This window comes from Diceros bicornis, chromosome 10, assembly GCF_020826845.1.
Source record: "Diceros bicornis minor isolate mBicDic1 chromosome 10, mDicBic1.mat.cur, whole genome shotgun sequence".
Classification (NCBI taxonomy): domain Eukaryota; kingdom Metazoa; phylum Chordata; class Mammalia; order Perissodactyla; family Rhinocerotidae; genus Diceros; species Diceros bicornis.
This window is the reverse complement of record NC_080749.1, coordinates 82337291-82350472: the sequence shown is the minus strand read 5'-3', so window position 1 is coordinate 82350472 and position 13182 is coordinate 82337291. Positions and strand designations below refer to the sequence as shown.

The following is a 13182-nucleotide window of genomic DNA, read 5'->3' as shown; positions in this document are numbered from 1 at the left end:
CTCAATGCAGCAATTCAAAAACGTCTCTTCATCTTAACATTTTGAATTTACATACGTGTTGGATAGAAAAGGTGGTAACATTATGACATAATCTTAATTATTTAATACATATTTGGGGTGCAGTGGCAATTCCCACTCTACTTCCTAATCTCTACCTTTCATCATACTCTGAGAATTGGTGGCTTTCCCACATTATTTCATCCTAAACCCCCAAACAAGTAGTTCTTGATTTTTTGTTTTCCTTTTAAAATTTGATAAGAGTTATAGAGTCTCCTTCATGAAACACACACACACACACACACACACGTGTGAGCACACGAGGCCATGGCATAAAACTTCAGAGTTAACAGACCCTCTGAAACTCATCTATGGACTTCCAATTTAACAACCTCGAAGACTGCCATGTTATTTTTTTGAAATGAAATGCATATATTATAGACTTGGACTTTTAAAAGACCAGTATTTTCTTAATTTATTTTTGTGATCCAAGACAAGTAACAGTTTTAGAAGAAATGAAGTCATTTACTATCCAAGAACAAGCACGGCATTATAATTTTCAGGAATCCACTTTTTAATTTACTCGCCCTGCAGGATCATTTTGCCTTAGGGGTTAAATTTGAAACTATAAACAGTCATTAAAACACAAAACAACCATAGTGGTTAGCCGGATATTAAGAAAAAAAAAAAACACATATTCAGGAACATCAATTTCAAGAACCTGGTTTTATGGCATGCCCTTGAGCCAAGAACACCAGGTTACGATCAGCCAAGGAAGGAAAGACTTCCCACGAGCAGACTCGCACTACAATCTCTTGACCCCAGGTTTCTCTTTCTTTAATTCAAAAGCAGTCAGGAGAACTGGATTTTCTATTGCCTTGAAAGATAAACAGACATTACTTTTTCCACATTAATAATTATGCTATTCTGATTAACTGGATAGGTTTATGAAAAGAAGAAGAAAGGAAGCAAATTTCCATGCTGTTTATCTGGTGGTACTCTTAAGTAACAAATACCGAGATTTGGTGGTTTTTCAATATAGACAGAATTTGAAGCTTGCAGAGAATCTGATTTTTCCAATTTAAATCCTTTTTAAAATTCCAACTTGTCTGAGGATGTACATTTTAAATAACCAATTTGTAATAACTTAACCAGCCAGAAAACAAGTGCAACTTTTCCAACTTTTTGAAAACACATATCTCTGGGCATCAAAGACAACTCTTCCCTGTATAGTAAGCCTAATGAAGTGTGACTAAAAATAACAGTCATCAACTGTGGTTTTAAAGGCAATATTTCAACATAATCAAATGTGTCAACTATTCCTCCATATAGCTTCTTATGCTGCGGGTTATAAGTCAGTTTCATTTCTCGGGAATGATGGAACACAACCCACTTGCGGCTCTGCCATCTGTGGATTACTTACATGCAAACACTGTTTCAGAGATGGAAATTTTGATTGTTTTTTTCCCCTTAGGTATTGAAATGAAAGGCAATTGAACAGAGCTTTTTAGGCAATTATTTTTCACATTAGTTGCTACATGGCTACATTATCACACACTCCCCATATTCATCATCACTTATCAAATCACAGGAATAAAGTATGGTGCAGCTGAAGTTGTGAAGGAAGTTGTGAAGGAAGCATCAAGAACTATGGAATCCCAGAGATGAAAAGAATCTGCACTCTCCATGCCATACTCCCTGCGCTCCAGCCCTTGCCACAGAGAACCCTCTTTGCAACGTGCTCCAACATAAGAGTTGTGGTTATGTTCCACATGGTCTCCTGAAAGGCTGCTCCCCTTATCGCTGAGCAAACAAAAGTGACTATAGGGCTGTAGGTAGGGTGCCACATAATTTATCATCCATACATGGACACCTCTGAGAGTTAGTAGGGACACTATTAATAATTATGTCAGAACGACAGGCATCAACCAGGACTGCCCCAGGCTAACCTAATCATATTGTTACCCCAGAGATGATGTGGAGCTCAAAGAACCTCTCCCAAAGGTCTCCAACCATTTCATTAATGCTATATCCAATTCTGTCTACAGCTGCTCTGTCCAATAGAAATAGAATGTACTATTGTAATTTTAAATTTTCTGGAAGCCATGTTTTGTAAAAATAAACAGGTGAAAATAATTTTATAACATATTTTATTCAACCAAACATAGCATTATTTTAACATGGAGTCAAGATAAAAATTACTACTGAGATCTTTTTTCCTTTTCATTACTTTTTCTCATATTTCAATCTTTCAAATCCACTGTGCAAGTATTTCTAGTGTTCAACAGCCACATGCAGCCAGTGGCTATAATATTGGACAATGTGGGTCTAAACAGAGTTAAAATATGCAGGGATAACTGAATAGAGTTATAATACATGCAGATACACAAGTGTATTTTTCTTCTAGGTAAAAATAGACACATTGCATTAACACAGCAATTGCTAACTTTGCCTACCCTGCACAATAGCCCTGCAGTTAAACTATCTGTCTCTAGCCTGGGGTGAACCAGACCTTGGAGCAGATAAACCTTTACCTGGTAGATTCTTCTGGGAAGCAGAGAGAATGGCTGAGTTAGAAAAGCTGGGTAATTGTTGAGAACTTGTAGGACTTTTCCCCAACTAATATGTGTCTTGCTTCCTAAGTCCAACACACATACACTGGGCACCTTCCATGTACCTGACACTAGAGATAGAAAGATAAATGAGGCACAATGTCTGTATTTGGAATGTTAAGGCTTAGAGTCTACATGGAGACTATTTTACAATTGAAGCAAGAGAAGCCGAGGATGTGTCACTATTCTGTGGCAAGGCAAGGACCAGACTCTGTTCTTTGGGTCTCAGGTCTGCACCTCATCATCCACAGAGCACACTTTGAGGAAAGGAGGAAATATGTGTTTTCCTTTCTACTCTTGATACGTAGGGACTCAACCCATGTTTGAAAACTTTTGTGGGGTTAGGCAGAAGGGTTTTGGGTACCTGCATTCCTTCCTGAATTAGAATTTGCCTCTTTGCTAGTAATAATATATCTCCCTCCCTAAATACCCCAACTTGGAATGCACCAATATTATATTCTGGTAAGGACACAGAATCTATCAGAAAGATAGCAGCCTTCGTATCCTCTAGGAGAAGTGACATTGATGTATTTTCAATTGGTCTAAATGCAAAGCCTGAGTGATAGAAACATGGAACTAAACGTTGGTGGTTTCTCCACGTATAAATGATGGCAACACATTAATCAGACATGATCTCATTTTAGGGTATGCTGGTACTGTAAAAATAAGCAGTAAATTGTAGTTTTTCTCTTTTATGTAATTCTTCTCTCATTTATATAGTTCTTCTCTCCTTCCAATCCAATATATTTAGGCCTAATATGGTCTTGATTAGTGTGTGTTAAACACACAGACATACACATCATACTGCATACTGATTCTGTTTGTCCTCATCATTAAAGTAGAACACATACACCTGATTTTTATTAATGTTCCATTAAATATGTTTTCTTAAAAAGATGGAGAGTGAGAAAACATTACATATAAAATACTTTCAGGACACTTACTTCCTTGTTTACAAAAAGAAAAACGTGAAAATCTTGCCATAAACCTATTGGTAAATAACACAATGATTTGGTACAGTGGCTCGTTCTTCATACACGTTGGCATTGGTTCTTGATAAGAGTATTTTATACCACACTGGGAGAGTCTGTTTAGCTCATTCAGCATCCTTAAATACCTATAAAACACTGTTTTCTTAAGGCACTATAGGCAGTGAGACTTAAAATGAGGAAGAGCCTTGCTTTTAGGAAACTTCTTAATATGTTACATTATTGAAGATCACCTATTGCAATGATATATAGCCATTAACCAAAATCTAACTCTCAGGCTATTTCAAAGGATGAACCACAATTACAACTCTTCAAAGTAACTCAAGATTTAGTGGAGAGATCTCACAGTCTCATAGGGAAGGAGGACATTGTCTCTACATGAAACTGTTCTCCACTTAACCTACCATTATAAGTAGAGCAGCTATATCTGCTGGTCTAGGTATATCCGGTTATAAGCACTTTGGGCATCTAATTTTATTTTTCTTTAATTTGAATGTTGAGTTCTAGAAACCTAATACTGGCACCACATACCTATGATATTGGTAGCTTGAAACTACATCACCATTCACCATGGTATGACTTCACAGAGCATTGCATTAACATACCAAAAACGTATAAACTATCCTTGGGTGGTTGGTAGCCGGAACAGGAAGGAAATCTGACAGTACAGCCAATGGTTAAGAGCATGGACTTTGGAGCCAAACCACCTGGGGTTAAATTCTCGGCTCTGCCACTTACTAGCTGTGATCTTAGACAAATTACTAAACCTCCCTCTGCCTCGATCTCATTATCAGTAAAATGGAAAGAAAAACTTGTTCTTACTTCGATGAGGAGGTTTAGATAACTTAATGTAAAGCACTTAAAACAGTGCTAGGCACATAAGTAGTGCTGTATAAATAACAGCCATTACTGTAACTATATACTAGTAATAGCTCACACTAGCTATTATTATCACTAATACTATACATTCTACCAAAAGAGCTCTAATTATCAACTTACTTAGGCCTGCAAAGTCCCAGTTAATCTAGGGGTAAGGCCCTTTGATCTTTCATCAGATGTGCAAACTGCAGGATACCTACTGGAATAACAGGTTTCTGACTCTGGCCATTGGGCTGGGAAGTGCTTGGCTGGGCGTCAGCAGGTGGGCCTGGTGCCGGGTCACTGCTTCTCCTCACCAACAGTGGAGTGCCTGTAGGACAAAATAAGAGGTGAGAGGTCAAGAGAACCCTGGAGGGAAGAGAGTGCATGGTACAATGCAATTTAATTAAAGAGGTTTACAACATGCTTTTATGTAAAAACATTCCATTTCTAAGAATGCTTGTAAATTAACCCATTTAATGATCTTTTGTCATCTATTTATAGAATGACACATGGAAACAAAATCTTTCAAATCTTGTCTTTCCCCACTTGCATTTCAAAACAAGTCATTGTAGTTAACCGAAGACTGTTAGGCAATGCAAAAGCTGACCATGTGCAATCTAAAACTGATCTAGAAAATATATTTGAGTATTAAAAAGAATGATTATCCAGCAGACGAGTGAAGAGGTTCACACAGTCAGTGCAATTTGCTATTCAGTAGAGCTAGAAGTATACTTATTACTGCCATTTGGTGCTTCCCAAATCCTTTGAATGATGATATATACTGAAATAAATTATTTGCTGAGGTTATAGCATTAATGTCTTTTTAAGTACACAGAGAGATTGGTTCCATTCTCTTCCTTTTCTCCTAAAGTAGATAAAACTGATAAGGAAAATAAGTTAGTTCTTCTAAAAATATATCCTGATTTCTTTTTAATTTAATGAAAGCTTCTACTATTAAATATTTGAGTCAGTTATTAAATTCTGAAAAAGGATCATACTATTAGAAAGTTCAAATGAAATTCAACCTTAGCAGAGCTGGCAGCCTAACTACTCCGCCTGCAATTAGGCCTAAAATAATTTGTTTCATACAAAATTGGCCACTATAGAGGAAACTGAAAAAAATACGTTTGTGGTTTAAAAATTGCTCTAACATAAAAATTAACTTTTTATTTGTGTGCTTTTGGGAAAAAAGTGGTAAACAGTAGAAATGCAATTCTCCATTTATCAATATTCTGAAATAATTCCCCAACTCTCTCAAGCTATTGCAGTTTAAAAGAACATTTTTCTTACCTCATTTTATATGGTTCAGTTATGAAAAGTGAATCCATTTTGAAGTTATTTACAAATCTGATTTTTCTATGTGCTCCAACATTCTTGCACAAAACACAGAATTGCTAGTACTTTTCATCCTTTTTCAAACAGAAGTTGTTTTTCATAAAATAACTTCTTTTATAATAAGAAATTAACATGCTACTTAGGAGGAAACACTATGCCAAAAGGTATTACAAAGTCTAAGTTCACATTCCCTTATTTCTTTTTTATTAACAGACACTTCACTACATTATTCCCCACCTCCTCCATCTCTACGTAAAAAGTTTCTTAAGGCAGTGACATACCAATAGTTGCATGATTGGCAATTGTTCTCTAAATGAAACATTAAAAGAGAAAATTAAGAAGAGTAGAAGCAAAAGAAAAATCCCTAAAATCTTAAGACCACAGAGTCCCTCCTGCGCCAAGAGTTATTTCCCTCCTCTGGGTGATCTGAAGACTAAGTGCCTCTCATTTTGGAGCCCCGAATCACCATTAACGTGGAGCGAACGAGTCAGTCTAAACGTGATCTCCTCAGAAGCAACCCATCATCTTTAAAATTAAGAAGAGAACGGGGCAAACTCCATGAAACTCTGGTGTGTTTCCAAGCATTTAACCCAGACCAGTACACTGTATGTCAATAATCTCAAATTGGAGAAAGATAAACAAAACAAAAAAAAAACAAGTAAAACTAGCATGGGACACCAATGTCAAAAAATAAGTTGATTTAGAGGCACAGAAACAGATATTTCAGTGGCTGACAATTTTAGTTACATTTTTTTTTTCAGCTGAGGCATATACATATATATGAATATATATAGAATACATGTGTGTGTGAAAGACGTTATTTTTCTTAAATAATAAATATGTTTTTCTTAAACCACACTAGCTAATTTTCCTTCAACTTGAAGGACATGACTATGACTCCTCACTTATCATCAATATCTGCCATTTTAATAACAAAATGTTAAATTAAAACATAATTGTATCATAACATGTATTTGGGTTTGTGTATTCCACTAATATGCCACAGGGTTACGGTGTGTCTCCTGGAAGATGACAGTTTTGTGCCAGTGGATCAACTATTTGGAACATTAACAAAAAAACAAACTTTAGATGGCTAAATCTTTCTTAAACATACTCTCAACTCATCAGGAATAAGGTTTGTTCGTCTCTTCTTTTCCGTATTCCACACTTGAATGTCTCCTGTTGAGCCACCTTCTAATTTTTCTTTGGCTGACTTAATGTGTTAATAACAAGTACAAATCATTTCATATTGGAATTAATAATGAGCATCTTTAAATATGAACTGCTATCTCAGAGAGTCTTAAACAACCCTTCCCTTGGCAATTTAAAATTTATTTTTTAAATTGCCAAGCCCCATTTGAAGGAGACAGTCAGAAAGAGACTGAGATACAACTTAAAGACATGGAAAGATACGTTCCAGAGTATAACAGAAGGCAGGTAACTAGAAGTTCTGAAGATGATTTGGGCAAATCCCTGGGTATATGCAATAGAGTACAAGGCACACCTTGTAAGCAAGGCTGACTGCAGCGAGAGGGAGACAACTACATCTGGTTTTGTGCAACCTCCTGTCGGGGGAGAAGTAAATAAAACACAACTCTGCACTGAAGGAACTTATAACCTAACAGCGAAGACAGACACTAACTCTACGAACTCTTCTGTGTTGGAACAGTGGAGAGGACCACGGGTTTGGAGTCAAATAGACTGAGGTTCACCTTTCCTGGCTCTGTGACATCAGGATGCCTGGTGACACAGTCTCCACATCTAAAACCTGGTGATAACAACACATCACAGAACTGAGGAGAGGCTGAAATAAAATAAGGCATGCATAGGATGTGGCACTGTCTTGTATGTAATTTTCACGCAGGAAATCCCCCTTCCTCCAAGAAAAAGGAGGTAACAGCATTTGATTTTTCAGCTGAGTCATACACATACATACACGTGAGCAGTGTTATCTTATCTGCTCACAAGGCTGAATTCCTGAAAGTCAAGTTAATTTTCTGGGAATAATATGTAAATGAAAATAGTAAAACATAATTCTGTGCTAAACCAGGTATAGCCTTACTGTAGAAATCAATGCTTTTAAGAAAAGAAATTGATGAAGTGAGAAGGGAGTTCAAAAATGGAAAAAATTTGCTATTCATTGGTATTTTTCAGCTAAGTGAGAAAAGACTCTAATGGATTTTAGAGGCAAGAGCCCTAAACGAACTCAGCTCAAGGAACAGTGCTATTCCTTGGAATCATAGTTTAAAAGCCACCAGCTGCAGAGCCCGAACAAAATAAGAAATGTTATGTACTTTAAAGTATAAAGTCCTAAACAACTGCATTATGTTTTTCCACACAGTTAAATATTTGAGGCCCCACTATCCATTAGAAACTATATAACAGGTGGATATTAAGATGAGTAGTCAGTCTTCCTGACACTCCTGGTGCTTACTCTAAGCTTATCTTTTAGAGATGGAGATGTGGGGACAAGGAACATTTCAGCACACAGAAAGGTAGAAACCAGTGCAGTGTTCCAGGGGATTTATGAATGGATTACTGGAGAACCCATACCAATGAACATGCACACTGTAGACGGGATGAAGTCCCATTTTATTTAGCCAGACACAGAAACTTAATGGAAGCCAAAGAGATAGCCAACAAGAAGCAGTATTCCTCAAAGTAGAAGAGCTCCTGATCAGGTGTGTAGCTTGCCATGACTGCCACATCAGGAAATCTCAATTATTCCTGGAGCACTGCCCATGTATATTCAGGGCTTATGTTATACTCAGGAAAAACACACAATCACTCTTCTTTCCTTTAAGAAGATGGCTAGACTGATCAGGTTCTTCCAGGTTTCAAACCAACTAGCATTGGAGTCAGTTCCCAGGTACCTACGAACAACGGTGCATCTTCCAACTCTCAAGTAATCACCATTTTAATGATGGTAGAACTAGAATTCAAAGAGGTACAGTATTGGTCCAATGGCTCACATAAATGTAACTAAGGGAGCCCAGAGGAAGGTCACCTAATCCAGTTTGGGGAAAAGAATTTTGAAAGAGGCAGAAACTAGTTACAAACTTCAAATTGGTACATCAATGAATCACACAAGATATAACGGCCAACACAAAATTAAGTTGTTGTCTATATAAGTTTCTGTCTCTTTGTTATAAAATCACACACACATACACACACACCTGGATGGATTTTTTTCCACATTTAGAGGATGTGTTTGAGATGGAGTTTGCTTAAATGACAGATGATGTGTTATACAGAAAATTTGGTTTTGGGGGTTTTGTAGCCTGTCTCAGAAAGACAGGCAGTTATAGAAATTGAAACCAAGATCCAGAAGAATCATCCATATGATGCTGCAGCGGGCAGAGAAAACAATGGCTTTAAACATGAGCTCCATATCAAACATCACAAAGGCACATGGTCTAAATCATACAGTGAGGAAGAGCAGGGAGTTATTTCACGATGGTTAATGATTCTCCTGAGCAAAACTGGAAGGCCAGCTTGTCACCAATACTGGTGCTATTTCATTCTAGGGTGACTGACACCTGGAGAGCTCTAGCAGGGGTCCCAGTTAAAGTGCTGACAAGGCATTGGTAAGAACTAGGAGGCCTCGAGCACGGAGAGGCCGGAAGGGCAATGTGAGGGAAAGGCATGGGGTCAGCAGTCACAGGCAGAAACGGAAGGATGGACTAGAGGACGTGGAGAATGTAGCAGTGACCACACCTGCAGAGCAAATGAGAAGGATCATAGAATAGAAGCCTAAAACCATCCTTATATTTCTTGCTCAGAGAAGACTGAACAATAGGGAAGGTTTAGCAACCGCTATGATTTGTTTCAGGAAAAAAGCAAGAATCTTGGCTCTAGCCCACTGAGGGTTAGAACAATTCACTTTTAATTGAAGATGTCTTGATATGCGTGAGAAATCAGACACCAGATTTTCAGTTGGGCACTCATCCAGATGAGGAGGAAGTTCATATTGGAAATCACACTGGCTTCCAGAATGAGTGAGCAGAGACGAGCATGAGGCAAAGAAAGAAAGAGGAAGAATCAGTACAGGTCTGTCCACGGCATCACACGCAAATGATGAGAAAGCCAGAGTTTTATATTCTCACATAATCTTCAGAAAGAAAGAGTATCTAGAAAGGCAAGCAGTTACAAAGCCCCAGAGGAAGGATGGAGGAAAGAACTGGGGTTAACATGACAAACTCTCTACGTACAAACAGGGGTAAAGCCGGCTTTTTAGAGTTTAATTTTCCTTTGTTCTAAGGGATTACTTCTGTGCTGCTGAATTATCAAATCACCAAAACACTTGGACAGTTTGAAGAAAGAAAACGCGCTCTCCTTCCAAAGCTGCTGACACTTAGAATAACAAGATAAATACGAACAGGGGAAAAATACTATTGAAATATGCCTAAAATGGTAAATATTTCACTTTGATGATGAAAATGAATTGCAAACGGTTAAAATTTGTATAAGCTTGAAAAGAGATAAATAGGAAAAGATACATTCTTCCAGGTAACCACTATTAATAGTATATAAAATTCTGCTATTACTGTTAATAGTTATCATAATTATAATAATAATAATTAATATGAATACTATTAACAGTGTGCATAGGCTGCATCTTGCTTTCCTACAGTACATTTCCTCAATAGACTTTGTGACTAGTCAGCACCTAGAAGAATGTCTTTCAATTATCTCATACTTCAGCCTTGGCGAATGAAATTGACATCAATTGAATGAATGTGACATTACAACATGGGTATGTCCTCCAGAGATAGGGTGCCAAGAGACTGGAGGCCAGGAAAGCTGCCTTCTAAGGTGGCCCCGGCAGGTGTGACCCCCCAGGAAGCTGCTCCTCCTCAGAGTCCAAGCTCTCCTCGTCAGCTAAGTCAGCATGCTGGACAAGCCACACCCAAGTCCCATTCCAGATCCACAAAGAGTTCTATGATTCACACGGCCATAAGGAAACTGAAGTCCAGAGAAATTAAGTTCCTAAGTCTTCTGGACTTGTTTTCTAATCCAGTTTTGTTCACCTGACACTTTTCTATTGCGGGGTCAAGTTCTCTGGGGCTAAGTGTGTGGAAGCAAGGGGAATGGTATCTCTTCCAGGCTTTTCATCTAAAGACGTCGGCAGAAAGGAAGATCTGGACAGAAGACACAGATACAAGGAAGGGGTGGCGGTCACCGAGGAGCTAAAAGGCAAACACTGACCTGCAGTCACACGGGCATATCTGTCAAGATGCTGGACCCCCAGTCAAGGCACACTAGCACCTCTCCCGGGGTGCACGGTCTCTCCTGCAGGTGATTTAAATGCCTTTCAAGTATTCTCTTCCTACTAATCCTGTCAATACCTCCATAAAAAAGATGAGTGGAAGTGGTCCATCATTTGCTTTTGGAGACAACCAGATTTTCTTTCTTGTGTGGATATTATGGGTGTCAGATAGGGCTTTTCAACTGATGCCTCACAAACTCCACTGCACTGAAATCCGGAGACCCATAAACAAATTGGTAATGATACCAATAGCGGCACAATGTATGGCAAAGTACCGAGAAGAGATCACATTTGCTACAGGAGTGCCTGACCAGGTTTGGTGCCTCGCCTGTGACGAATGCAGCAGCTGTGACATGCTTTCAGACATCGTGATGGAAAAACCACACAAGAGAAGCCAAGTAAAATGTTAACAGAATTTTAGCTGTCCAAATACTTTAGTCTTAAATATCACTCCATTAGGAAAGTGACTCCCAGTATTGCCATAAAAGGAGCAAAAAAGTTCAAGTTGACTAACAGTATCATTTTTCTTTCATTTTGGATTGCAAAAACCATGCTTGTTCCACACACGATGAGACAAATGCAAGGAATTCACAGAACAGCCACTAGTTGCACAGTAGATCTGAACAAGCATACACATGACAAAACACCTTTTAGTATTTGGAAAACTGCTTACACTGGAGGGCCACTGAAACAAAAACAAGCGAGGGGGTTCTTAACTGACTGTCACTGGGAATTGTACTTTTCTCTGAAGATGGTTATGCCTCTAACAGTATTGTTGCTGCATTCCTGTGGGTACACGCTTTTTCTTCTGTTTAAGTTTTCACATTTTATCCAGTCGATACATACAAATCTATAGTTTTTCATACTGTTTAAACTACTCCACAATATCAACTTACTTATGCTATTTAAAGTCAGTTAATGCCATTCTTGGACATGCACTAGATCACAAGTGTTATACTAAGAACAACGACAAGCAATAAAGGGACAAAACTCATTGTATGTGTTCAGCAATACTCATAGAAGAAATTCAGAACTGGTCATTTTAGGTGAGAGTAAATTCAAAGGGTTAAAGAACAATGATAAGTTACAGAAGAGGTTCAGCACAAGCAAATGTCCTGGTCTTTACAAGGCATACACTTTAGAAAAGGAAGAAAACATTAACAAGCACCAGTAGAGATACCCGAATTAATAAACCCAAATAAAGGGCCTGAGTCACTCAGGCGAAGGGAAGGGATTTGACATGCGCACTTTAACCTCCAATTTCTTGTTCTGGCATTCAAGGACCTCATTGGTTTCCCCAACCTACCTCTGACTACCTCTTGTACTGCACTCTTTGCCATGTGGTATATGCCAAACAGGACTATTTGCCATTGCCTAAAAGCGCCCTACAGACTCTGACCTCAGTGTGCGTGCTGGTTCTGCCCTCTACATTATCCTTCTCTACTACTGCAATCAGTTGCAATCCTGTCCATCCTTTAAGTTATAAACAGTCTCTACTTCGTTGGAACACCCAGATTCAGGTTTGCTGTCAAGCTAATGAAGCCTAACTCTAATTTGCATGGCTCCCCTTAAGGTTCCCAGCACCATGATCACATGATTATATGATTTTGTAAACTTTACAAAAGTAACATAGGTTAATTGCAATAGGTTAATTCTGTTATCCCTTTCAACTTTGACGTCCCCTCCACCATACGCTCTCCTGTTGGATGAACGTAGAGTGCCCAAGAGCACTCCTGGGATCCAGTTAAGGGGAAATTGAGCTGGAGGTATATTTCATTTGAATACGGCAGAGAGTATTTGTGTGGTTCATAGATAATTCTGTGTACAGTTAAGTTACTGCCAGTCATCCTGATGAGGAATACAGGAATACCCCTATTACCCCCTGTGTTGGTTCATACAGCATCATGATACAAAGGTGCAGGGCCAGGTGACATAACGAAATGACTGTGCTCTTTTTGCACTCAGCATTAGAAGGGTGTGGGTACTGGAAGATAAATAAGATTTGAAACGTACAAAGCCAGAAGCTAGTCTATGGAAAATTCTTTCACTCACCCGATGTATAAAATTGTATACAGTCCAGAATTCAGATAATTCAGTTCTCAACGATACCTTGACAAAT

The 13182-nt window shown here is 38.4% G+C and overlaps 1 protein-coding gene across 1 annotated transcript in view; it reads right to left on the bottom strand.

The window, feature by feature from the left end:
• Positions 1 to 13182, bottom strand: part of PARD3B (par-3 family cell polarity regulator beta) — a 931426-nt gene that overhangs the window by 493330 nt on the left and 424914 nt on the right. The window contains exon 4 of the mRNA XM_058549666.1: positions 4678 to 4787. Coding sequence (XP_058405649.1) covers positions 4678 to 4787 — 110 coding nt within the window. The remainder of the gene's footprint in view (positions 1 to 4677; positions 4788 to 13182) is intronic.